Here is a 27,428-nt window from a genome sequence, read left to right as displayed (position 1 = left end):
TAAAATTATATGTATAGTATATATGACTCTGGATTAAAACTCACAGAAGAAGTTTGGTGAATTTTCAATTAACTGTATAATTGACATGGTTTTCAGTGATTGATTCCCACATTTGATTCTGGCAGAAAAAATAAATAAACCAGCCAGATTACTAAAAATTGACCTTGACGGAAATTATCTTCAATAGATTGACACTGTATTATGAATGAAAATGGGTTTTACTTTCCTGAAGAATAATCGTGTTCCCATTTGAGAATTTGCACCCTGCAGGACCAGGTATCTGGGTGCAATTCTTTATAATCTTGGTGTTTTAAATTTTGCCTTGTTAACTCAGTTTGGGTTATAAAGTCTGAGCCTCTGTGGGCATGTGCATTCAGTAATGCATTTATTGCCTGTGGTTATCAACACAATCCACCTGAGGAAGTAAAGTGTTTCCCTTTTTAAAACTTTGACTCAGTAAATAAACATCTAAGGCTTTAAGGGATGCATTCCCAACATCCAAAAGAGCTGAAATTCTAGAATTTAACCCCCCTCCCTTTTTTTTTGAAATACCACCTCTTCCTTCTCCACAGGTAAAGTCAAATGAAATTGCTCTAAGCCAGCAAAGGTCTCAGCTTAGATTTCCCTCATCATGAATATTCAGATCTGTCCCTGCTCAGCCACTGTTCACTCCTGTTTACTTTATGCAGGAGTGGCTCAGTCCCTGGCTAACCTTGACATACAGAGGGAGGGAGGGAGAGAGAAGTGAAGCACAAATAGGTATGTGGCACCTCCACACACCTGAGATATGAGAATCACATTTTTACCGGTTGCCAAAGCCAACTCTGCCAGTTTTGCACAAAAGTAACAACGTCTAACTCAGTGTCTCGTTCTACCTCACGTTTTCTCCATATTGATCTTTGCCCACAAGAGTTGAAGATACTGTTCAGTGACGAACAAATCAGACATCAGACGAAACAGGTATGTTGTTAACGGCACTTTTAAGGGAAGAGGGGAAGGAAACTCACTCCACACCTGGGAAAACTGAGTTTTATAGCCTTCACAAATGTTTAATCAATCACCATAGCAGATGTAAAGATGTAAAGATAAAATGAATAGAACTTCAGTGGATAATAGTTTTGAATCTAGATGGGGCAAACACATGTTTTCATCCATACTTACTCCTAATCTCTGGATGATATCAGACCAAGATACAATTTCTTGCTCTAATCTTTTGCAAGATTGTTGTAAGCATAGAACAAGAAGGAACAACTTTATTCGGCTTTCAAATAAGGGAAACAAAAACATTGCAGATGATCTGCTGAGTAGCTATCTGTTTTGCATATTTCACTTTTACAAACCTGAGTTACTGCTAAAATACACTTATCAGAGAATCTTTAGCTCAGAGGTTAGGCAAATTGATAATTTTAGGTGAATGAGAATTTCAGTTCTCATTCACCTCCAACCAAAATAGCAAATTATTAAGGATCATAAGAACTGTAGTCCAAAACATGTGAAGAGCATTAGTTTGTTCAATTCTGTCTTGATATATTTATTTAGTTAACTGACTATTTTAAAGGTGTCCATCAATTTGTGAGTTTTAAAAATGTTCTGCTTTCTGTTATTCATGTAAAACATTGAATTAGAGTCAAATATTGTCATGCCATTCCAATAAAGAGGTTTTTTTTTCCTGGCAAATGAATCCTTCTCGCTCTCTTTATATGGAAAAAAGGAAGGAGAAAATGAAAAGATATATCTGTGCAGAATACTTCAGTTTTTGATCTCTTAGACCTATTAGATTCCTCTCAAGGATGGATGAAATCAAATGCTGTATTGGGTGCCCAAAGAAGGGCACATCTAACACCTCCATGAACTATATTGGGTGCCAGTTTGCTTTGATTCAAGATGTTGCTTATGACCTATAAAGCCCTACATAAGCATAGAGCAAGGCTGCCTACAGACCTAGCTTCATCCCACTCAGTCCGGCAAGGAAGGTATGTTGTAGACCCCCTCCCAATCAAAGAACTCCGATTGGCAGGGTCTAGGAGAGAGCCTTCTCTGCCATTAACTCCACTCTATGGAAGTAGTTAATATTTGGTGTGAGGACATGGTAATTTATCTAGTTACCTAAGATTCCCACTAAAAGATGGGTCATGAACCTCTCCTTCCTTCCTTTTCCCAATCTGCTACCCTCTACGTCTGTTGGAACAACTCCCATAATTCTGAGCCAGCATTGAAGTCTTAACACTTTGGGGGGGGGGGGCATTACTAGGTTGATGGACAAAGAGAACATGAGTGGAAAATGAAGTAGATCATGTGCTTCAGAGAAACATTAAATGTCTTAAAATAAAGTTTAAGCATGGTTTTGGAGATAGCATAATTGAATCTGTAACTTAGTGGCCAAGCATAAAAATAATCCAAAGCACCTGGAGAACGCTGGTACGAGTGATATAGTAATTGTTAGATTAGAGATTACCATTCATCTATGTTTCTAATATCACTTTCTGGTGCCACGTCTGAGCTGGAAGATAAAGTTAGATTTTAACAGCTCCCACAGAAATCTATGGACAGAGTGAATGGGCTCCAATATTGGACATACATGGATGGGATGGAAGAAAGGCTGTTTCTCATCCTTTTTGCTTGGCTCATAGGGAATAGACAGGCCTTAAAACAGGGGGTTGCATTCAGTCTGTCTTTCAGTGAGGTGTTGTCTATTTATAAACTATTATCATGGTATCTCAAGCTACAGTATCCTTAGATCATACACAGGAAACAAATGTTTTAATGTAGAATAAACAAAATCACCTACATACAGTAGTTCCTGCTCTTGCTCTTGATCTGAATAGATTCAGAACAAGAAGTTACACCTTGAGCAAATATAAAACCCTGAGACAAGCTAGAAGCTATGAAGTAAAATAATAAAATGCATAATAATAATTTAAAAATAAAGATTCTTCCAAGTTGAATTTTTCTGCTGAATAAGCATTCCATGCAGTTTTGTTCCCTATTCCTTTTTAAGGATTTTTTTCAATATTTCACAGTCTAGCCTTAAAGTATCCTGGTGGTCTCCAAATGCTAACCAGTTGTAATTCTACTTAATTTTTCAAGTTACAACCTAGATGGAAAGAATAAAAATTCTTGTAGTTCTTTATGGACATTTTTGTTATTCAGCAAGAAGATATAACTGTTCTTCTATTAACTATTTTCCTCTTATCCAAGGCTGGCCCATATCTATCATTTAAAAGGATTCATAAGACACACTGGTGTTAGCACTTCAAGGTACACTGGATTAGGAAACCAATGTCATGCATGCAACACTACTTTCATTAGATTATAGGAACAGAATATTGTGAGTCTGAATGTCCTTCCCTCCCCTCCATCCCCCCATTATTATTTTGAGAAATCAGAAGAACCTTGTCTGATGTGATTTCTCAATTCTGGCCCGGCCTCAGATTTCTTTTATCTGACTTGTTTTGATTGTGGCTCTTCCTCCTATTCCTTAAGGTTATTACTTCTGCCCATTATAACTGGCTTGAGTTGTTTAGTTTAGCATAATGCATGAATTCAATCAACATGGTTCTTGGGAATACTGTAAATTGTTCTCAAACCAAATGTGGCTTAGTAAAATGTATGGATCCAAGAACAGGAATCTGAGAAGCACATTTGGCAGTGCCTAAGTGCCAGAAAGAACTTTGCTCTGCCTACAATGCAACATTTATATAGTGCATTTAATTTTTTTCACAATGATAACAATAAGTTCATGAACAGATGGAAGAATTTAGGCACAGACGAATTGGCTGAGCTAAGATCATTCAGACGTATGCAAACAAGTTAAGCTTTATCCAATATTTTCCTGACTTAATATTGATACTTTAACAGTATGTATACTGTGTCTCTGCCACCATCAGTGGGGGATAAACACAACTAGAGTGTGAAGCAACTGAAAACAAAGGGGGGAAAAGATAAGATGCTCCATGTTTTAAAGGGAAAGCTTAAATGAAGTGTTTAATTTCTCTTAACATTTTGAAAAAAGGTGGGGGGAGACATTCAAACCAAGTAATCTTTTAAGCAACATCTCATCATTTTAAGTACTCCTTGCAAGCAATATATGTTAGCAATGTGGTGGCTGTGGGCTTTATAAATTGTCTTTAAAGTTGACTTTTAAAGATGCCCAGAGGTTGCCATTCTCTACAAGTAGCCCAGGTAAAGAAACTATTCTCAATTTCAATCTTTCCCTTCCAACTGAAGCTTCAATACCTGCACTTTAAACATCAAAAACATCTGAAAATAAATCTTTCCCACATACAAGGAGTTTGATTTTGTCCTCATTATTTGTATTACACTTTTTTTTCTCTAAGGCACTAAGGGCATAGGCACAGATCAAGAGAGAAAGTTCATAGTTTCTTGCTTATATTATCCATCTAACTTCCATGATTTATTTTTGGAATGAAAATAGGGATTTGGGGTGAGGTGTTTATTATGTGTACATGAGGAATATGAAGCTCAGAATTCTAAATATGGTCTTCTTGACCATTTAGGGGGGAAGAAGAACCAGCCAATGTCACAAGATCATAACAGATATGTGCTTTTTTCTCCTTTCCCAAGAGTGACTGATCCTTCCTGTTGGCTCCATGGCAGAAAATAATTATAGCTGGTGGAAGTTAACCTTCCTTCGAAAGAAAAAATCAACTCCAAAGGTATTGTATGAACGTCCAGATATTTATGGAGTGGCCAATGATGAGAGTCTACAAGAGGGCATGCCAGCAGATGGGAGCAGTGGAAGCCGCAATGAGCAGGAATTCAATGCCCGGCTAGAGAAAATTGTGGACAAAAGCACCAAAGGGAAACATGTCAAAGTTTCCAATTCTGGACGCTTCAAAGAAAAGAAGAAAATCAGGGCTACTTTGCCCGAAAACCCCAATTTCTTTTCTGATGGGGAACGGGAAGAAAAGTAATGGCCAAGTGAAGGAGATGCTTTTCATAAGCCCTTTTCTGAGGACATTTCTCTGCTGAAGAGAAGCTGATGTTGACAGATCAGGTTCATTACATTTGCTAATGAAGTTAACGAGGGAGTCCTCGGAAACTCTAGGATCAGATCCTGATTTTCATGTAAAGTTTCCCCAAAGGATGAACATTGTTCTGTTTTGTTTTCCTCTTTTTTAATTTAAGAAACAAACAATACAAGATTTGTATTAAACACAAGTTTATGAGGGACTTATAAATGAGAAAGGAAAATTGAGAGGTAGAGAACATACACAGAATAGGGAACATACACAGTACTGCTAAATTCAGATAAATTACCCCTCCTTAGCTACCTTGTTAACCTTTCTAATCGGAGTAAATAGAAAATGTTTGTTTTTGCCTCTCAGGCTGCCCAGCTCTTGGCACACTTGGGCAGCTGCTCTGATAGGCCTCATTGGTACTGGTACCTGCTTTCATCTTCCTACTCTCCTCCCTGCTGAAAGCTTTCTTGCAACAGCAGTTGAATCTGACCATCACTGAAAATTATCCAAACATTCACCTTATATAGTTGTGTTCTAAATCACGATAGAAAATGTAGATGGGAAATGTTTTTTATAGATTAAGTTGCTTCTGCTAGGTAAGCTTTGGTCGCCTCTTAGATACCAATAACTAAGGCCAATAAATCTGATGTACATGGAAAGATTCTACAGCAGTTCATACAAATCTTTATTTTTAAGAAACTTGAAAACTATCTGCTAATTACCAGCACTCAGCATGACCTGTCAAAAACAAACCTTGCCAAATGAACTTAAGTAAAGGTTTTGTTTAGACAGAATCCTTAGATTGAGGGAATGCTGGAGATGTAGTTTAAATTAATTGCAGAAACAGCACTTTACAAAACAGCCCATATTCTGTCTAGCATGCTACTTGAATGTGAACAGGATGGGTGGCTACGCACCTGACTCAAAAATTGAGCTCAGAGTACTAATAAGTGGTTCCTTATCAAATTGGAATAAGGTACTATAGGAAGAAAAATCCAGTCCAGTTCCAAGCCAGGAGAAAGGCACTGGAAATAAAATGGAGGCTGATTGGCTGAAAGGAAAGAAGGTTCATTTGGTTTCTAGAAACTTCAGTGACAACAGCAATGTTTCTGGGTTGGCAGATCCCTTGGCTGAATGAATGGATGGATCTTTATAGGGTTCTGGGATTTTGTGATTGAGATGTTCTAGGGCAGGGATGTCAAACTTGCATCCTCATGTCATCATGTGACGTATAGCGACTTTTCCCCCCTTCACTAAACCGGGGATGGGAGTGGCTAGTGCTTGATGCACCTGGCCCGTGGACCTTGAGTTTGACGCCCCTGCTCTAGGGGTATGTGCAATGTAGTGACTTGCTAGTCTAATGATGGTGGGTTAATCCTAAAAGTGATGTCCTGTCTTTAGAATTAATAATAAAGAACATTAATAATAAAGAATATTTTAATCTGGGAAAGGAGGGCTTCCTACAGTACCATGTGTGTGTGGGGAATATCCTAGATCCTGAACTCTGAAATATTTTTATTACTTGGATAAAGAGACGAAGGGAATACTTTCCTGAATTTACTGACGATATAAAACTGAATATGATATCTTTCAGAACAGAAATAAAATGTACTAGTTTTTATAAAAGAAATGGGATAAAAATATTAATATTATTTAATAGAGATATTGCAAAATTATTTTCTAAGGAAGCAAAAATTCTATGGACAAATTACAGTACTAATAAATTGTAAACTGAATATGGGATTTGGGTCAACAATGTGATATGCCTGAGGGAAAAAAAACCAAACCAAAAGGCAAATATAATTTTAGGTAGCATATACAGAAATACAGTTTTTAAATTAAAATTCTACTTGCACTTTGTTCTGCATTTCATATGTCCACTCTACCTTGAATACCATGACTAATCTTGGCTTCTGATTCAGGCAATCTTTAACATTTTAAAGTATACCAATAAGGATAATAGGTGGCTGGGAAGAGAGATATAATCAGTGATTTTCAAACTATCGGCAATGTAGACTTCAGTTCCCATAATGGACTTCACATATTTGTGAATTCTGGGAGTTGAAGTCCATGCATCATGAAGTTGCAAAGTTTGAAAAACACTGGATTAAATGAAGAGGGATGGTTATCTTTGAGCAGAGACTAACAAGAGCTTTGGTCATGTTTTTTTAAATACTTGACAGGATATAACATAAAATAGGGCACTGAATAATGGATTTAAATTACAGGAACAGAGATTCTGATTGAATATGTATGAGGGATAAAATTACTTCTGAATTGTAAGCGCTGTTTGACAGTGGAATCTCCCCTTCGTTGGATGCGTTCAGATGAAGATTAGATAAATGACCTATCAGGTGAAGATTAGAGAAAATTATCTATAATTGAAACAATGGACTGGAACCTGTTGGCTTAATAGCATCTACCATAGTATGGCTCTTGAACGTGATGCGTGTGGACAGCATCACATTACCAATTTACCAAAAGGCAACGGAGATTCATCTAGTAATTTTGAGTATAGTCTTTGACTTATGACATACTACATAATGAAGCCTGTTCATAATGGTTGTAAGTCATGATAGTCATTTAGCAGGTTGATCATATAACCAAGACAATTTTACAACTTAAAAATTGTGGCAATAATTAAACAAACACCATGGTCATTAAGTAAATCAATGGTTTGCTTTGGGCCCAGTTTTACAAAAACCCTGAAATAAATGAGGGTGGAAGTTCTTTCTCTGAGCTTGAGGGTTGGTTTCCGAACGTTTCATTACCAGGCAAGGTAATCTCTTCACAGAGTTAATAGAATACCCTAAATTCCACTGAAGATGTTGCCTAGTCTGATAATAAAACATTTGGAAACCAACCCACAAGCTCAGAGAAAGAATCTTCACCCTCATCCTACACCCAAGCAACAGATATTTGTCATTGAAAGTAAATGCTGGTTTTCAGCAAAATTATCATAAAATGTAATTATATGATTGTAAGATGCTGGAGCCAAGTTGTTGAACACCCAAAGTTCTGTCACATGACTGTTGGAACTTTGAATCCAGGTTGTACATAGCCCTGAGGTAGGACCATTATAACTTTGAATGATCACTAAGCAACTGATCGTAAGTCAAGAGCTACCTGTACATTATTAAGTTTTCTGGTACATGAGCTGCCTAAGTGTGAGGTCCACCAACCCAGCTGTTCAGTCCATACTGTGCATTGCAATGTATATACAATCCTGTTTATGTTTTATACTCCTAGCAAGAAAGAGGGATACTGATCTTAATGCAGGCCAACAAATAAGTAGGGTCATGGGGACACTGGTCCCCAAAATATATAAACTTGCATTCAAATAAAATGGGGTGAAACTGTGGCCACACTTTTATGAACCCCAAGGCCAGTGTTTTTGAAGGACAAAATGACAGCTTGTCTCAGACAGGTTTCATATAATCCACTAGGTGATGTGATTGTTTGGTGTTGTTTTAGCATAATGTGTGAACCAAGACACAGAAACTTATAAACCATGTTTTATAGTTCAAAACCATCCTTTATAGTACAAAACCAATATGTGTTTATTAAATAACTATGGCTTAATATAATATATGAATCCAATCACTATAAGGTTGAGAAGTAGGGTCTCTTAAGAGGGCAGATATTTGGTTTCATTTATTAATCACATTTACAGTCAGAGAAAATGAGACTCTGCTTTTGGATCCCACCAAATTTTTCTGCTGTCCTGTAATATAATGAAATTTATTATTTCTCCAACTTTGAAGTAAAAAATTTAACTGTAAAATCTGTTGGATCTAGTCTATAAACTGGGAAGAGAAGGCTCTTGTGCTCTGCATCAGGTGGTAAAAATGCTGGATTTGTCCTGCAGAATTACATGGATCCGATACAAAACACCATCTTGATACCAATGTACAAATAATATTCATCTTCAAGCTCTATTAACTTCTTATATTATTTTTTATTCAGACAATAATTTATATTGGACCAGATCCAAATGTGACTCAACAGACTATCAGGGATTTATATCAACACCACATGAAAAAGAGCCAACTAAAGAGGGAACTGTAATAGGTGAATTGGTGCCCCATTAAAATTCCCCTAACTTTGATTACAAAGTCCCCTTTTATGATCCTCAGTTTCCTTCTAGTGCAGTATTACATTGTTTGAAGCTATTAAAATATTACATTGTTTTAACATCTCCTTTGATTTGCTGGCTGGGGAATTCTTGGAGTTGAAGTCCACTGGTATATACCAAGGTTTCTTGAAACAGAAGTAGTTCCTTTCCAGCTCAAACTGAACAGCAATTTCAATGTAAAAGATTTCCTCCTCCTCTAAATATAATGTATTTTATTAGCTTTAGTCGTCAAAGACTACTTTTGCAAATCTTTCCTCATTTTGTACCACAGTATCCAGGGTTGAATAGCTTGTGTGGGGTTTTTTCCTTGATGTGTCAGTGAAAATTCTGAGGTGAGGGGGTTGGTGTTGGATTGGCTGTTCTTTCTTATACAGAAAGTTAATTAGGAACTTTATATTGTAATTCATTTGTTATATTCCAGAAAGGGTGTTGTTAAATATAAGGAATCAAAAATAGCTTTGTTTTTGTCTCTCTCACTCCGTAACTCAGAATTCTTTAAACTACCTAGAATAACTTCTTCAGAATTTCCCCAATATCTCTTGTTAGATATCAGCAGGGATAATATTTGAAAAGAAGATTTGAACGTTTTCCCATGCATTTATAAATTCAGCCTCAAGCTTTATCTTTATTCCATATTCACACCTGAAATTCCATTTCCTATGCATCATTTCAATGATGGCAATCATTAATTTACCTCTGATTTTGTAATTCTGATTCACTAAATCAGTAGAAATGCCTTTAAAATATTTGCTTGCTACATATGTTCAGTTCAAGGTTGTTCTTTTCCCACATTTATTGCAATAGCCTTCAGGCTATTTCCTTTCAAATTTGTCCAGCAAGCCACATGAACTTTAGCTGCCAAGAACTACATTAATAACTCATCCATCAACCTCATTTTGCACTTGTAAAAGTTACAATTTTGATAAACTTTGAACAGCAGTTTTGTTGAACTCTGTAACAGTTTGTCTTATAATCTGGCAAAAATCACGTGCTATGTACAATTTGTTCCAATTGTCCTAAATGGATTTATTAAGCAAACAATTAAAAAGTGGCCTATTTTGTCAGAATTATTAATGCAAACTCCAAAATTAGCTGTTTTTGCAATAAAAGAGATCATTTGTATCTCAGGGTTGAAATGAGAGGTCCTAGAGCATGGTTGTTTTCTTGATGACTTTTCACTACCAAATCATATCATCAGTGCTAATAGGGAGTGGGGTGTGCTCTGTTTATATTCTACTGACTTGCCCTGCTAAGTATTGGTGGGTTTGTGGCTGGGGTGTGTGTTTACTGTTGGCTGATTGGGCAGTTCTTTAATTGGAATATTGTTCACTTCTTGACTGTTGATCTGATGTCACTCTTGGTGTTAATCTATGCTCATCTAGCTCTCAACTGCTTTTCGGATGTATTTTGGTTTTTTGCTCCTTTTTTTGGCCTGTTGATCAGCATATAAATGTTATTGAAATCTGTTGATGGATCAGTTGCCAGAATGCCAACTTCCAGGGATTCTCTAGGGTTTTTGGATGTGGCTTGGTCTCAAATGGTCACGATTTCCACTTCAGATTTAAGAAAATTATATGGAGAGAGTTGGTATGAGAGGCCTTTTGATGTGGTGGTTAAGGTGCCAGATTAGACCTGGAGAAACCCAGTTTTAATTTTCTCTGGGAGTCAGCTAGGTGATCTTCAGCCAGTCACTTTTCTCAATCCAAAACAGGGGCTGGCTATGACAAGCTGGCTGAAAAACAAAACATCTACAATATCCATCAGATACTGATGACTTTGTTGTACAAATTGAGCAAGTGTGGTACCAACAAATAGACCCTGCATTGAGTGAGACAAATGTAAGAGGGGAGGAGGAGGAAGGGAAACATAGTCAAAGATGCCTGTACTTAATATCAAATCCTGCCTTATGTTACAGCCCATATGTCAATATTACATTTATCTACAGGTGGCAATACTTAACCAAACTTACCTGATCTCAAAAACAAGCCAGGTAGGGGATGGTTGGGATTTCAACAGGATATTGCCAGGAAATCCTGCGCTGTAGGGAAATTGAAGTGTGAAATAATTCCTGGAAGAGGGCAAGGGAATGATAGCTGTACAACTGGTTTGATTATTTATAGCAATGAAAGAGAAGAAAATGACAGTCTAATTAAGCACGTATAGGGTGTTTTTATGTGAACACAGTTCTCACATTTCTGACTGAATTTTTCAGAATTTCTCCACTGAGAAATAGCAAGGGCCATATGTTTCTTACTGAGTTAGCAGGGGGTAGCATGGCATGGCATGGCGGGACAGTGCTGATGTAAAAAAAATGGAATGGATTGTATGGCAAACAGATGACAGCAAAAATGATTCTGATGGTTGTCTGGATTTTAGCAGCCCAGTTGTGGTCACCCTAGGTCTAATTATAATCTAACTTTCACAAATCTGCCAAAATTTGGTGCAACAGATTACTCCTTTTAGGAGTATGGTTTATAGCTTAGTACAATCTAGGAACTTTCACTTTCGCCAGCAATGAACTGCTGGCACTAATTCTGTGTTACTATAATACAGGAGACACTGGGTACCCAAGCTCCAGTTATTTCTTGTGCTTTATAAAATATGTTTTAATTTTTTCACTTGCCTTCTTCTAATCCAAAAAGGCTACCTTTCCAGGCAGTAAAGAAGGATGATGGACTCATTCTAGGACAAAGCAATCTCTTATTTTGATAATAGATAAGGAGAATGGGAAATAAAGAAAATGCATGGAATTCCCTTGGGGAAAACTTGGAGCCAGTAAAAAACACAAGTTCATACAATGTAGTCTTTGTTCATAGTGAAATATCCCTGCTTTATTGCTCATTCATTTCAGAAATGGATGCACCATTTTAAGTGTTTAAAATAGGCTCTTTATGTAGCTATTCCTGTTTTGGATCAGCACTTATAAAGGAACCTACCCACTTGCATATGAAATTATCTTCCTACTTATTTCTCTTCTCTGTTTTGATCAAAAAGCATCTAGGCTATCAGCAATATGATGCTTTTCAATGATCATGTTGGATGAGAATGACATTATTTCTTGTTCATTTACCAAAAGTGGTTTAGGTATAAAGAGTTTATTTCACAGTCATTTCTCATCCTGCTAAGAGAAGACGGCTATTAAGCTTCTGGAAGGTTTTCTTAAAAAGAAAAACAAAAGCCACCAAGCCTTCAGTTAGAATCACTATTACCCCAAGGTCTGACAACTATGTTCAACCATATATTTACTTGAAAGGAAATGCATAGTCCCCACCCTACCCACTACTGCCTGGCCATTTACTCCTAAAGTCCTTGTATTTTCTAATACATTACAGACAGATTAGCTTTTTTGCTTTTGCTTTTCAAGGAGTGGGAAGCACTGTCTTCAATTAAATTTAGAGTAATCTTTCTTTTGATTCAGAACAACACATGGATATGAATCCTTTACTAATCTAAAGTCTATTCTTGTCCTTTGCAATGGATGCAATCACTTCTATTCAAGGCACCCGACCTGATTATAATTCTTCCACTCAGATGTAAAACGCCACCTGTGTTTCTGCTTAGTAGATCCAGTTACACAGAGATACAATAACTCAAGGGCAAATGTGATGTTTATACCACATGTCACCATTTTTAACAGTGATTTTACAATTTAAACCTAATCTTGTAAAGGTTAGTTTCGTTCCGAAGTTGTCTTGTTAAGCAGAAGTTTGTGATGAAGAATCCTACGGTCAAGGTCCAAGACAGATTGAATGTCCAACTGACATAAATTAGAACAAGATTCCTCCTCCCCATCAAAATAAGAATTTTTAAAAATCTATCAAATTTCATGACAATAGGGCTGAAGGTCTTTAGTTGGGCCTTTAAAGATGGCTTTTTCTTCTGAATTGCATCTAATCCCACCAAACTATCAAGAAAGAAATACTTCAAGTTATAGAATCCAGTTTGAAAAGCCCATTCATGCCATTCAATTAGTCTACATCTCTGTCCAAAATGTAATACCATCTCCCAGGCCCATAATTGAAATCTTTCTTTCCAAAATTGGACTCTCTTGGTATAGAGCAGAAGTATGGACTTCATCTTCCAGGATTCCCCACCTAGCCATTCTGGAAGTTGAAGTCCACATATCTAAAGGCTCTGAGATTTGTGTGGATAAATGATAGTTTTTTTTTAAAGGGATTCGAAAGAGAGTGGGGAAACCTATTACATTTAATTGGAGAGGAAATCTCATCTGATTTTTTTAAAGATAGATTGGCTTTGGAAATTGGATTTATTCTATGTAATCAATCAGCAATTGAAAAGAAATGTTATTAAGAAATATAGGTATTTGATCCAGGACCAAGTCACTTTAATATTTTGGGATGATTTTTGAAGACATGGTAAATTTTCTAGAAGTTGATTATATTGAGTTTGTTAACAGAGTTTTGGAATTTTAAATTGTCTTTTGATTATTATTGATAATCTTTATTATTTTTATATTCCTATACATTATTAAGATTACTTTTCCTTTAACTATTTTGTTTATTGATATAGTATATAGATGACAGGCTAACAATTTGTAAACAGATTTAGTAGTTTAAATAGTTTAAAATTCTTTTAGCCTGTTTTGTAAGTGGTAGGAGATTAATATTGTTGTATTAATCAGCATTCTGCTAGGGAGGATGTTATGTGTATAAGTGTTAATCTTTTTTTTCAATACACTTTTTAAACATTTGCTGTTTTTTGTTTTTAATGTTTTGTATTTTAACTTTTCTTGAATAAATTAAATGTTATTCTATTCTTAAAGTCTCTGAGATTGAGAAACATGGTATAGAGCAGGGGTGTGAAACTCGTGTCCCGTCATCACATCGTCATGTCATTACATGACATATCACAACTTTTTTTCCCTTCACTAAACAGGATGGGCATGGCCAGCACATGACACATCTGGCATTTGACATCCGGTATAGAGGAACCACAGTTCTCAAAATTCCAAGATGAAGACCAGATTAGGGAAGCAGATTGGCTTGGGAATTCTGGGAGATGAAGTCTCTTAGAGCAGGGGTGTCAAACTCAATTTCATTGAAGGCCGCATCAGGATTGTATTTTACCTCGGAGGGCCAGAGTGGCGTGGCCAGAGTGGGTGTGGTCAGCTCGACATCACTCATGTCAGGGGTGCCTGTGGTGGTCCGAGCCCTCTGCCAGAGAAAACAGGCTCCTGAGCTCTATTTTCGGCTGCAACGGCCTCCTGTAAGTAACCCTCTGCCAATGAAAACAGAGCTCAAGAAGGCTGTGTGCAGCCCACCCGAGTTCTGTTTTTGCTGGCAGAGGCCAGTCTTTCGCCATTTCCAGGGTGGCCCTGCGGGCCAGATCTAATCACCCCGGGGGCTGGATCGGGCCCCCGGGCCTTGAGTTTGACGCCCCTGTCTTAGATGCTCTGAGACTGAGAAATACCAATATAGAAGAACTACAACTCTTAAAATGTGAAGATGAAGATTACCATATTAGGGAAATCAATATCTCTTATCACTATGATAATCCCTTAATCCCTTATGTACCAAGATAAATTCCTTGTGTGTCTAATCACACTTGGCCAATTCATTCATTCACTAAATTGTTGTAGCCCAATATTTGGAGCCTCAAACTTGAAAAAGGTTCCCCGCTGATCTTGTGATATGCTTAGTGTAAGAAAAAAGGTTGATCTATGGAAAAGCTGGCATCACAGCAGATGACTCAAGGTTCACACCCCTCTGTAAACCGCAAACCAACCCCACAGGCATTTGCACAACTAGGATAACAAGTGATTGGCTTGTTTGTGTTCCTACCTGTCAGAGTACAGCAATATGTTCCTTTCTAAAATCAATAGCACTAGTTCAACTGGGAAGCCAGGCGGACCTCTTTTACAATCCCTAATATATAATGGAGGAGGTGAGAACTGCTTCCAATTGCTCAGCTGCTTACTTGTTCTGCACATGGGCAGAGGCAGAGTTTTCTTCATTACCAGGAATAGGAGACTGACTTGCAAGCCAAGAAGCCACAGGCTAAAAGAGGAAAGTAGATATCCAGGAAACATTCCACAAAGCAGGGGACTCACCTGTCCTTTAGGGAATCCCATCATTCAAAGGACTTTTCTGCAAGAGATCCTGACTTGTGATTAGAAAACAAAAGAGCAGTGACTCAGAAGGCAAATACATTCCGGAAGCTCAGCAAGGGCAAAAGGTTATCATAGCTGCAGTTTCACTGGGACACAACCCAAGAGAACCGATACTCTTGAACAGTCCCTAGAAATCTTCTAGCGCCACCTGGTGGAAAACAAATTTAAGGCACTCTTTTCCCTTTTTCTCTAAGCTGTTACAACTTACCACCACAACTGAGCCCAAAATTTCTGTTGTTAAATGAGACATTTGTTAAATGAATTTTGCCCCATTTTAAGACCTTTCTTGCCACTGTGGTTAAGTGAATCACTGCAGTTGATAAATTAGTAATCTGTTTGTTAAGTGAATCTGATTTCCCCATTGACTTTGCTTATCAGGCTGCAAAAGATGATCACATGACCTTGGGACACAGCAACGGTCGTAAGTGTGAACCAGTTGCCAAGCATTTGAATTTTAGATCACATGATCATGGGGATGCTGCAAAGGCCGTAACTTTGAAAAATGATCATAAGTCATTTTTTCAGTGCATTGTAACTTTGAATGGTTACTTAATGAACTGTTGTAAGTCAATGACTATCTTTATTAAAATAACGATTTTCTATAATTTTTTTTTTTTGGATCTTGATTTCAAAACATTCTGCAAAACACAAAAAGCATTGTAGTTGTTCCATTCTTTTGCCCTTCTCAGGTTCCGAATCCCAAATTCTAGACATGGGTGTATCTTAGAAGACAGATAGAGCTAGAAGTAACAACTTGATTTTTGCCCTTCATACTATACGTTGCCAAATAGGTTTCCATAACTGTGGGAGAGATGGCTGCATCATCGAGGAGTTAAAACTTCTATTAGCTGCCTGACATTTTGGAACCATTATATTGCTGAGATTTTGAGACTTCTCCTTAATGGATAGATCAATAGATAAATAGGTCTCTTTAGAATGTAAGTAGCTTACTTATGTTAGGTAAAACCATTTATTCTTTTGTTCCAATGTTGTCTTATTCTTAGTAGCAACATTTTTCCAGAATTCTGTAATAGCAGCATTAGTTTCACCAGCTTCTGTGTACTGTTTTCTCGGATGAAATCTGGGACTGGATTTCACCCAAAATTTGCTGCACTCTACAGACAAGGCACCTACCTTTGAGCCTTTCTTTGGAAAAAGTTGTATGTAAATGATACTAGTTAAAAATGTAAGAAAGGCAAATGTTTTTAGGATAAGGATATCTAAAAGTATGTATCTGATACTCTTATTATGCTGGCTGGGAAATTCTGGAAGTTGAAGTCCACACATCTTAAAAGATTCCAAGGTTTAAAAATATGGCTCTATTATAAGAAGGAAAACAACCACAAAAAAGGATTGTTAATAGTAGCTGATCCAGCCGAGTTTAGTTTGGAGTATGGCTGATATAAAGTCTCAGAGCAGAGGTAGGCAATTAATTTTTCCAAGAGGCCACATGAAAAACAGGTTGTGGAGAGCTGCTTCTGCCTCCCCTGCTTCAGTGAAAGAGCAGATGTAACCCAAGGGCCATAAAATGTCCAGATCTGTCTTAAGAGCATATGAAATACAGAAGACACATCCTTCTGTACTGAGAAAATTAAGAAAGCAATAAAACAGGACAAAGTTAATATTAAACTATGCTCACCTTCAACTATCATTCACTAACTTTTATTGTCCAAATGTACATAGTCACATAATCAACTAAGTACATAAGAGCACAAAGATAGGTCAGTCAGACAGAACAACAATTATTAAGGTAATAACACCACTTAAATTTTTTTTTTTTACAAATAACATTAACACAAAGTGCATAGAACCCCCCGACCCACAATAACTGCTTGCTGATGTAGAACTTGCACATCCAGTTCTAGCATGAAAGAATCACATTTCTGAAAACAAAAGCATACGAAGTGCTTATAATAGTGGAGAGAAAAGTATATGGAGACCAAAGAAGGTGGTTTCCTTGTTAACTATTACTGCAGGATGGATTCAGTGATTGTGATTCTATTTTTTCCTGTGCAAATTGAACACAACTGTTCAGAAAACAAGGCTCTTCAGGTTCAACTTTCTTGTAGTAATTTCCAATATCACTGAAAAACTCTTGGGCTTGGAAAGCACTCTGAGTGATGCAACACAAGTAGTCCTCAATACTTACAACCATACCTTGGGGCAGGAATTTTTGTTGTAAGTCATTGTGGATGTAAGTCAAGAACGACCCAATTTTATAACAAAGTTTACAGTAGTCATTAAGAGAATCCAACTTCTCCAATGGGTCTTTTGTCAGAAATGGGGGGGTGGTGGGGAGAGCACAAATTGCAATCATGTGACCACAGGATGCTGCAACCAGTCTTAAATGTGAACTGTTTGCCAAGACTCTGAATTGCAATTATTTGATTTGGGGAAGTGGGGATGGTAGTTAAGTGCGAGTACAGATCATGTCGTTTTTTCTAAGGCTGTCATATTTTGAAACATTGTTAAATAGTTGTAAGTCAAGGACTACCTGTGTGGTGATTTGCAGATGGAAACAGAGATGCAAGATCTACCCTTGCATATTGTTTCCAAGGAACAACTAGAAATTATAGAAATTGGATATCCATTTTCACTTTTCAATGTCTCTATTTTTTAAGAAAGCATCTCTCTTCTAACGCATAGTTGGCTGAATAAACTGTCAGTGGCCAACAGCTACTTCTAACAAAGCTGAAGACTATGGTTGGCAGGCTAATTATGCAAAACACACAGAAACATGCTGCATATCTTGCCAAAGTTGGAAATTCCTGCTTTTTCTAGGTTTGAGTCTTGCCTTTTAAAAATATGCTGAATTAGGGTTTACATTACTGTGTATTTCTTAATTCAGACTGGTAGGAAACTATGATCAATCTTCAGCAATTCTAGTGAGAAGGGATTTCGTTACCTCAACCCTCTTGAAAAGGTCGCAAAGTTTAAAAACATAGGCAGTGAAAGTTCAGGAGCAAAAAGGCTGACCTTTCGGTTGTTATCCCCTCCCCCATATTTTTAACTTTACAGCTAGTTATAGTCTTGTTTATTTTATAAATGTCAATTGTTTCATTTGGCACTGATGATCTGATCTTGTTTTTCCATTAGTTCTAATTATGGCTCCAGAGTTCACATTGCTTCCAATGCATCTTAAATTCTGGTTTGAATCAAAAGCAGGTGCTTTAGAATTGATTTTTTCTTTTTCTTTTAATACCTTCCAATAAGTCTGACTTCCTGGGATTGCCTGGATAAGTTTATGCATTTTTCTTGGCAACATTTTCAGAAATGGTTTTCCATTGCTTTCTTCCTAGGACTGACTAAGCATGACTAGCACCAAGTCACCCATTAGTTTCTCCTAGTTTCTGGCTCAGAAACCCCTTTAACCATTACATCAAACTGTCTCTCCAGTACAGAACACTTTAAATATCCTAGATAATGTAATGAACTTTTTGAAAGCCAAATCCAATCTATTTATTACAATTAAATGCAGAATTATACAGATTTAACTGCAAAATATATACTATAAAACTAGGCCACTCTGTTATGTTAATCCACTAGGACTACTCCACATCTCTGGAACGTTGTTTTTTTTGGGGTGGTGGTGGTATGGTTGTTGATAATTCAATCCTTTTTCATTAAGATTCCTCCATTCTTACATGACCTTAGGATAGTTTGTACTGGAGAAACCCTCAATCTGTTCTTACAAAAACTGTGACATGAAATAGCTTAAGGACTAATCCAAAGTTACTTATGGTTGGCAGAAATCTGAATCCAGGTCTTCTTATAGCAGATGCAGGATTTTATCCTCTTGGTTCTTCATCTGTTCTGTCTCAAGGGAAAGTTGGGATCAGATATATTGCCGTGTATATTTAAAGACAAACCCTGCAAGCTGTTTAAGGAGAGAGTCTCTCATATACCCAGTTGCCTTCCCCTCTGTGAGTCATAGGGTCCAAGGATGTGCTGCTATCCTGGAGATGTCGGAAGACGATGCGGTCATGCAAGCGGTTGGTCTGGCCCTGCCAGAACTCTATGACTTCTGGCTTTAAAATGTATCCTCCCCTGGAAAAAGAAAAGAGGACCACAGCTAGTTGCTGGACAATAAAAGTTAGGCTGATCTACAAGCTGCAAGTCCAGGCTAGGCTGAACAACTCAGGCCAGAAGGTCACATCCAATAAGACAATGGGTTGAAGGCCAAATGAGCATGCCCACAAAGGCTTCCTCCGGCTCAAGTAGGGAAAATTTATCTCCTTTTAACAGAGATGGACCAAGGGGTGGGACATAAGCAGGGAGGAAATGGCCATCTTATCAGGATCTCTGGACAAGTATAGATACTTTCAGCATTACTCCTCTTGGCAAACTTAAGGAAAGTATTTTGTAGTCTCTTGCTCCGTGTAACTAAAGTAGCAAGGAAAAGAATGTAGAGGGAAGGAGAAGCATAAAAAAAGTCCAAAGGCTGCACTCAGTCAGCAGATTGTCCATGCCATAAAGGGGCAAGCTTCATAAGATAGTCAGTCTTAACTTAATAAAAGCAAGCCATGGCAATATGACTTTATCACTCATCATTAACCCAGAACTAGAGGCATGACCCACAAAAACACTTGTCAATGACAATATTGAACCCTGGAGAAAAACTATCCAAGAATCCCTGTATTGTTGGACACAGAATATTGCACTAAGGCTAGAACTCAGTTATCCTTTAACCTTAAATTCCTATTTTGAAATAAAATAAGTTTCCTGGTCCCTGTGGTGAAAAAAATACTTGAAACAGATGACAGTGAGTACTGTGCTTAAATATGAATTAGAATAAATTGGAATTTGTTTTTATATTCCTCTTATGTCTATCATAAAATTATACAAAACAGAAATGACAGAGTTATATAAATATGTTAATTTGACATAATTATAAAAGTTTGTAGCTTCCCCTGAAGTGGAATCTGAATTGCAAAAATATGGAGTTGAGGACTCTATCTAGGAAGTACAGATATACCCAAATGACAATCCAAGAGAATGGCTATAGCACAATTTTTCATATTCACAGTAGAAACACCCATTGCCAAAATGCACATGAAGGTCCAACTCACCAGTATACTGGCTTAGTCACTTTGGCATCTCGATATATTTCCTCTAGTTCTGCATTCTTCTTCCTTAAATACTAACAGAAGGGACAGTACTATAAAGTCTTTAAAAAGATCATCACAACAAGCAAAGAAGAAGAAGCTTGGTATTATGTTTAAGTTGCTAACAAAGACTTCTGCATATATTCTCATAGATTATTGAGGTGCAAATTTACTTTTCAAAACCATAATAGAAGAGTAGAAGAGTTTACACTATTTTGCAAAAGCATGTATGTGCTCATTCTTTTACACGGATTTCCTGGCCACAGATGGTAAGCAAGCATGTTCTGCTATCAATAGGTCTTGGTATGTTTTTAACTTTTAAGACGCTGACTAACATCCATTAAATCTGTTTACATTAAATTCAACATTCTGAACTTTCTAATTTTTTTTTTTGGCGGAGTCATATGCATGAAAAATTATATCTCTCATATCTTTCATGTTTAGCCTGTCTTTCTATGTTCCAGCCATTACCTAGTTACAGTGACTATCTACACAAGCACAGATAGGCAACCTATCATCCATACTTTGGATATAACTTCCATCCCACCCAACCAACAAGGACTATTTAGGTTATAACATCTGAAGGGTGTCAGATTACCAACTATATCACAAAGTGATTCAGATTTCACCATTTTTTCCATAGACCGATGTTTAAAATGTAATTCAATCATTTTGATGAAGAATATTCAATCTGAACAACTCAACATTTATATGCATTTGATGTACATCCAGTTTGCTTTTGGAATTATCTCAATCCTTCAAGCTTATTATAATTAGTTTTTATCCCATTTTTAAATATATCCTTCTTCCTCCTATTTTCCCACAGCATCAACTCTCTGAGAGGAGTTGGGACAAGAGAAAGAATGACTTGTCCAAAGTCACTCAGCTTGCTTTCAATGCCTAAGGGAGACCTAGAATTCAATCTCATGGTTTGTATGCCAACAGCTTCACCACTATACCAAACTAGCTCTCTTATTATGAAAGTTTTATAATGAAAAGAATCATGGCAAACAAATTCAAGGAGACTGACTGAATATGTGATTGGGGGGGAAATGTAATCATACATGTAAAGGCAGAAATGTTTCAGTGTTGGTTATCCCTTTTTTCTCAAAAGTCTGTAGCTGAAAAACATAGCACTACCATTCCTCACCTCTCTGTCTGCAATCACTGTACTTTGACGGCTCACAACAGCCCCAATTTGACTACTTTTTGGACGTGAATGAAAGTATTTCTCTGATTCCTGTTCTGGAAGCCTTTCTACAGAGCCTTCAATCCGTACCTGCAGGAAGTACAGTTCAAGGGGTGAAAGAGAAGCAGAGTAAGGCTGTGCTTCTGTTACAGGACAGGGAGATTTCTATGTGGTTAAAATTATAGCTCACCTCAAGTTTTCTCAGTACTACAAATGAAAAGGGAATGAAGCCTTCCCCATCACCAGAGCTTAAGTAATTAAGTAGGGAAATCCATTGAGATCAAGCTTTAATCTTTATAGTCCTAAAGTTACAATTTTAATGGCATCAGAATTTCCATCAATAATCACTGTACTCATAAAGTTTGATGTCACATGACCACATCATTTAGCAATAGCAGAATCCCTGTTGCTATTGTTAACTGAATCCCACTGGTCATTAGCAGAAGACTTGTCTCAATCCAGACCATTTCTGGCTTGGTCCTTCCCAGACTCAACCTCCTTTTCTATCCAAGTAATGAACTACATCCCTTACTTCAACCCCCGTAAACTGCCTATTCCTTCTAGCCATCTCTGGCTTTTGGCCACCCTGCATCCCGTTTTGCATGGTGGAATGCAGCCATAGAAACCCATGGCTCTTGGACTGCTTGCCACACTGCAGTTCAGAGGATTCTGGCCACCTGGGCTTTGGGGCTGCAAGACACTCCTGAGCCAAAGCTGCTCCAAGAAGCTGCAGCCCCACCCTCCACCCACCTCAGTCCAGGCCATTTGTTAATGTGAACCCTCAGCAACCCTAGCCCAACAGTATGACACAAAACCCCAGTCCCAGCACCCCTATGTTCTGCAGCCCCATTTAACTTTTGTTGTCTTCCTTCTCCCACTGCTGATGAGGAATGCCCAACCAGGCCCTCAGTGAGGGAGCTGCTGGCTATCTCCAGGCATTGCGAGGAAACTGCCACACATGAAGGGGCTAGCAGCTGCTTCACAAAAGGCCAAGCCAGGTACACTAAGTCAGCACAGAAAAAAGAAGATGGAAAGGTCTGTTGGGGGATGGTGGAGTAGAGGGTGTGCAGCTCAGGGGGACCAAAAAGAAAGAGATGGGGGAGAGATAGGTGTGTGGGGGGGGGGGCAGAAGAAATATCCCTATGGTCATAAGTGCAGGCAGGCTGCCAAGTGCCCAAAGTTTGATCACATGACCATTGCAATTTCCATAATTTCAGAGACCAGGTTAAGTACCATACATTCAGCACCACCATAACTTTGAACTGTTGCTGAACAAATGGTTTTAACTCAAGGACTACCTTTTTTTGCCACAGAGAAATATCCTTTGCTTCTAAACTGATTCCCTAAAATGAACTAACTATTCTCCAAAACTCCAGCCTGTCAATTATGGATACTATCTCTTGGCTTGTTATGTTTTCAGGGCAAAGAAAGATAAAATAAACAGTTCTTTGGTCCCATATACTTTCTGAAGACTAACATTAGATCCAATCAGCAGAATCATTACTCTATTTTCAAATTACCCCAGTCAGATCAAGAAGAGTAAGAAGTTTCTTCCCATATTTCTCTTAAATGATGGTTTCACTGGCACCAGGCTAAGAAATTCTGAAGCAATCTCAAGTATCAACATCTCAAACTCATCACCATCTCCAGCTCTGGAAACACAAATGCAATTCCCTAATAAAATTAGGAGTCAACTTTCCACATTGAATAAATCAGAGGGAAACTACAAAGAAAGGTAAGATTGAAAGGACAATCTGTGATAACCTTTCCTGAAGTTTTAGCCTTCAAAAAGTTCAAGTGTGACTACCAGATACTTCCCTTTCCCCTGCTACCTATATTAAAATAAAAAAATACACACTTTACCTGGCGATTGAGAGGCTCCCAATAGAAGACCATTGAAGCAAATGGGTTGGAATCCTGTAAATAATGGGGGAAAGAGCAATACAAAACAATTGGGAGGGGAAACTATTATTGTCCTTTGAATAAAAGACACCTCTGAAATCTCTAAAGTGAAATCGAGATGATAATTGATTTTTTTTGCTTTTTTTTTTGCTGTTTTGATGGAAGGCCTGTGCTAAGAAACATAAAAAGAAGTATAGATAGAAGCATATCTGCCTTTCTTGTTTGTTTTGCACATAGAAAAATCCTTGCTGTTAGAAAACAATATTACCCTTGGTTAGCTCTAATTAGCTCTTGGCTAATTAGAACAACAGTTGTTATAAAGTGAAGGATTCAAAAGACAGAAATGGTTTCTGTGATATCTCCAATAGCACTGCAGCCTTTTTGTTTCTGGTGTTTAAAACCCAGAAAAAGACAGGAGATGCTGCGCCTGAACTCAGCATTTAATGAGCATGTCAGTTCATTGAAGCCTCCTTCCTTTTAGCATTTTATAGTTAAAGGTCGCTAGCCAGCAAGTACATGCACACTCATTTTATTATCTTTACATTATCTTTATTATATTTAAATATTTATCATATTTAAAGAGAATTACATTCTCTCACACCTTAAGTAAGTTTAGAATTTGTGAAACTAGAGCAAATATCCATAGAATTATTTACCTAACATTGTAAGCACGTACTCGGAGCACAGCTCCCCACTGTGTGTTGTCCAAGTAAATTTGGACAACTCTCATTACAATTAGCCAAGATGGAAATTACAAGAACTGTGGTCCAATGCATCTGTAGCCCAACACGCTGCAGAAAGGCTGCTATAGCATATGTAGAATGTAAAATATGGAAATGAGAGAAATAAATCTCACAACTTCAGTAATAACAAATGGGGGAAGCTCTGGTTAGACCAATACCATTCCGGTTCTAGAGCAGGTGTATCTAACCCCCGGCCCATGGACCTCATGAGGTCCTGGAAGTTTATGGATCATAAACTTCTTACACTATTATGTGATTTATATAAATTAAAATCCCCTTTTTTAATGATCCTATAGTCCCTATTTAGAGTAGAGTCAGAGAAACTGGATGGATCTCAGCATTTACTGGCCAGAAGCCCTTCCTGATGCTTACATGGAGTTCGCAGCAGATATTTCTTCTTTGTGCCCTAGGAGATAATCGTCTGCCCCTACAGTATCTAGGATTGAACTCTCAGCCTTCTGAGCGGGAAGGCCACCATGTCGCTCTTGTGATTTATACATATTAATTATATTATATATTTTATATGCGGCTCAAGGTAATTCCTGTTCATTCAATGCGGCCCAGGCAAGCCAAAAAGTTGAACATTCATGTTCTATAGTGCCTTCATGGAATCATGACTAACAAAAACAGAAATATGGAAAATAAGCAAGTTCTCATCTTTCCTTGAACTGCATACAATAACTGGAACAAAATTCTGACTAATTTGTTACTTCCCTTCCTCATCCCTGTTCACAATGCATACATAATTAAGACTTTTAGCATATGAGCTTCAGTCTTTCTCCAATAATTATTCTTCATTAAGACAACACTCACCAGTTCCCTTCCTTTCCTGCTCTCATGATTGGTAAAGAAAAGAAAGCCTTCTTGGTTAAATCCCTTCAAAAGCAGCATCCGAGCAGAAGGTCTCCCCTCCCTGAGAAGAGGTAAAAATCAGGTAACAGAAAGAAAAATAAAACACAGATAGAGCAGCAGAAAGACAAGCCATAAGAATGCAAACCTTACTTGGTACAAGTGGCTAAACACATAGCATTGACTTCTCCAATAGATGGACACCTCATGGCCTCTTCAAACCATGCAGAGAATTGTATAATGGGATTAAGGGAAGTGAGATGTTTCTCTTCAAAAGCCTAGAAGGGTGGAAGTAGAAAGCATATGTGTTTTTAGCAATCCCTTTCGTTCTCAAGTACCAATTTCCTTTTCCTTGAAATGAGGCTGGTCTATCTTCGTTCATCCATTCCCATCGCTTCTTCTATTTTGAAGCAGTACATCCTTTCCAGTGATGTGGAGATATCCAAAATCTGAACAGCTTCCTACTCCCCTCTGCCCCATTACAATTGACAAGTTTGCTGTAATAGTTAAGGTGTTCTTGCTTTAGGCATGAAAAACAGATTGGGCAATTTTGGGTCAGTCATTCTCTCTCAGTAAAATTCATCTCATAGACTTGTTGTTTTGGGGAGAATAAGAAGAAAACGGAGTTTTGGTAAGTTTGTCATCTTAAACTGTATATGAAAAAAATATGTGATAAAAATCTAAGCAACATAAATTTGTTGTTGTTGACTGGAGAAACATAGATGCAATTGTAAAGCAACAAGGAAAGTGGTTCAAAGGGAAAGGGAAAAGGAGTCCTTTATAACATAAAAAAATGGACAAAGTGGTTTAAAGATTCCTCTCCTGTAAGTTATTCAGTCCCAAACCTAAAATTATCTACCAGCACTACTGCTCCCTCTTTAATTTTTCTTATCACAACCTGCAGTTATTCCATTGCTGCCTCTTTGGGTTATAACAGTGCTCAAACATTTCCACTTATACATCCTTGGTCGATCTACACATTTGACACCCGACCATCTCACTCTTATTTTAACTAAAAAGCAAGTCTTCGGTAGTTAGTTTCAGGAGCTACCTCCTATCCAAACATTTGAAGGATACGTGTCTTCTCAGCCACTTTAATTTGACACACGGTATTTGTTTAAATTGTTTCATCTCATTGTTTATTTTACTATTGCAAAACTATAAAATGGTTGTATGCGATGCTGAAATCCTGCACCCAAGACCCATTTAGATGCATCCCCGAGATCCGATCTCCCAACAAAAAAAGGGTACTCTGTAAAACATCACCTTTAGTATCCCATTGTTATTTTTGGCAGAACAAGCATCGGTCCTGAGAGCAGATCCCAAGATTAGTACTACAAATAACGCCACGCACTTTGCACAAATTCAGAGGCTGTCGCCAATCCCTTGCTAACATTTTCTCTATGCGGAATCCTTGAAATACATTAAGATGTCTCTCACCTCTTCATCCCCCCTGTAGTTTTTCCGAAGAGATCCTAAATCCATAGCACGAGAAGAGTTTTGAACTTGACCCGAACTACGAGGGATGATTGGATTCGAAACCCGAAGCCACAGAAGACCCCTGAACCTAAACATTAAGGTCACATTTCACTCACAGAGCGCATGCGCGAAAAGAAAGGGAAGCGGCCAGGCTCTGATATTCAAAGCTGTCTTTACCTTCTCTCGTCAGAAGTTGAGGGGCGGGGGGAAATGTCTAAACTCCAATCAGACATATTGCCGCAGTACTCAACCCCTCTCCCCTCTTCCGTCCTCTTCCTCTGATCATGGTAAATTAAAGAGAAGAAGAACTCTACAACAATAGGAAGATAGAAGGCGGGGTTCGTGAACCCAATGAACAGCGAGCATTTTTAATTATTATTATTGTTCTGAAGGTTGCAATCGAACGATGGAAGAAGATTTTGTGCTGTCGGAAATATTGACTCTCAACCAATAGGAATACAACCCGAAATTTCTAAAAGGAGAATTCGAGGAATTTAGAAACAGCAAAAGGGCAGGATATAAAACTACGTATAATGTGGAAGGCTAGCAACCAATTTATACCAAAGTCTGGCAATGAGAAGAGGTGAACTCTAGTTGTTTAAGGGGTTAATAAATTAAAATTATTGCATAGGATTGGTAACACAAAACTCTAAACTGCCATCTACAGGTCTAGACCTTTATACCTTCCATAATGTTAGCAGCCCATTCAGGTTCCTGCGTCCATATTAAGTGAACTGAAGATTTACTGCTTTCAGATTTCTCTAAAGGGGGGAAAGGGGATGGTGGTGAAATATATGTATGCATTTAAATGCTGGAATCATGAAGAATATCTGCAGGTGTATATAGTGCACTCATGAAGTAGAGAACTGGTGTTATACTAAGGACTTTGCCAAAATTTTGTTGACTAAAAGTAC

At 37.7% G+C, this 27,428-nt stretch overlaps 2 protein-coding genes and 2 long non-coding RNA genes across 6 annotated transcripts; 2 read left to right on the top strand and 2 right to left on the bottom strand.

The window, feature by feature from the left end:
• Positions 1-816: 816 nt before the first annotated feature.
• PRR15L (proline rich 15 like) lies at positions 817-6,837 on the top strand. Its single transcript, XM_087945153.1, has 2 exons — positions 817-960; positions 4,585-6,837. The coding sequence occupies exon 2, from the start codon at positions 4,611-4,613 to the stop codon at positions 4,932-4,934; it is 324 nt and encodes a 107-aa protein (XP_087801279.1). The 5' UTR covers positions 817-960; positions 4,585-4,610; the 3' UTR covers positions 4,935-6,837.
• Positions 6,838-9,769: 2,932 nt separating this feature from the next.
• LOC148129022 (uncharacterized) lies at positions 9,770-15,395 on the bottom strand. The gene is made up of 3 exons (XR_015745582.1): positions 15,188-15,395; positions 11,087-11,185; positions 9,770-10,849 (listed from the first exon to the last, which is right to left on the bottom strand). It is a non-coding gene; the product is annotated as an uncharacterized LOC148129022 (long non-coding RNA).
• A 1,498-nt stretch (positions 15,396-16,893) lies between these two features.
• On the bottom strand, positions 16,894-27,086 carry PNPO (pyridoxamine 5'-phosphate oxidase). Of its 3 annotated transcripts, none has more exons than XM_087945148.1 (7): positions 26,692-27,086; positions 25,189-25,313; positions 25,000-25,099; positions 23,405-23,458; positions 21,503-21,631; positions 20,317-20,387; positions 16,894-19,294 (listed from the first exon to the last, which is right to left on the bottom strand). In XM_087945148.1, the coding sequence occupies exons 2-7, from the start codon at positions 25,242-25,244 to the stop codon at positions 19,129-19,131; spliced, it is 576 nt and encodes a 191-aa protein (XP_087801274.1). In that variant the 5' UTR covers positions 25,245-25,313; positions 26,692-27,086; the 3' UTR covers positions 16,894-19,128. The 3 variants fall into 3 exon arrangements, with proteins under 3 accessions (XP_087801274.1, XP_087801273.1, XP_087801275.1); XM_087945147.1 differs by having other exon boundaries at positions 26,476-26,816; XM_087945149.1 differs by lacking the exons at positions 25,189-25,313; positions 26,692-27,086 and adding an exon at positions 26,476-26,670.
• LOC148129021 (uncharacterized) lies at positions 20,505-21,398 on the top strand. The gene is made up of 2 exons (XR_015745581.1): positions 20,505-20,621; positions 21,179-21,398. It is a non-coding gene; the product is annotated as an uncharacterized LOC148129021 (long non-coding RNA).
• Positions 27,087-27,428: the final 342 nt, after the last annotated feature.

The sequence above is a fragment of the Notechis scutatus genome, chromosome Z (assembly GCF_049901735.1).
Source record: "Notechis scutatus isolate UNSWTSFEM ecotype Mainland chromosome Z, rNotScu1.2, whole genome shotgun sequence".
Taxonomy (NCBI): domain Eukaryota; kingdom Metazoa; phylum Chordata; class Lepidosauria; order Squamata; family Elapidae; genus Notechis; species Notechis scutatus.
This window is presented reverse-complemented; position numbering and strand designations above follow the sequence as displayed.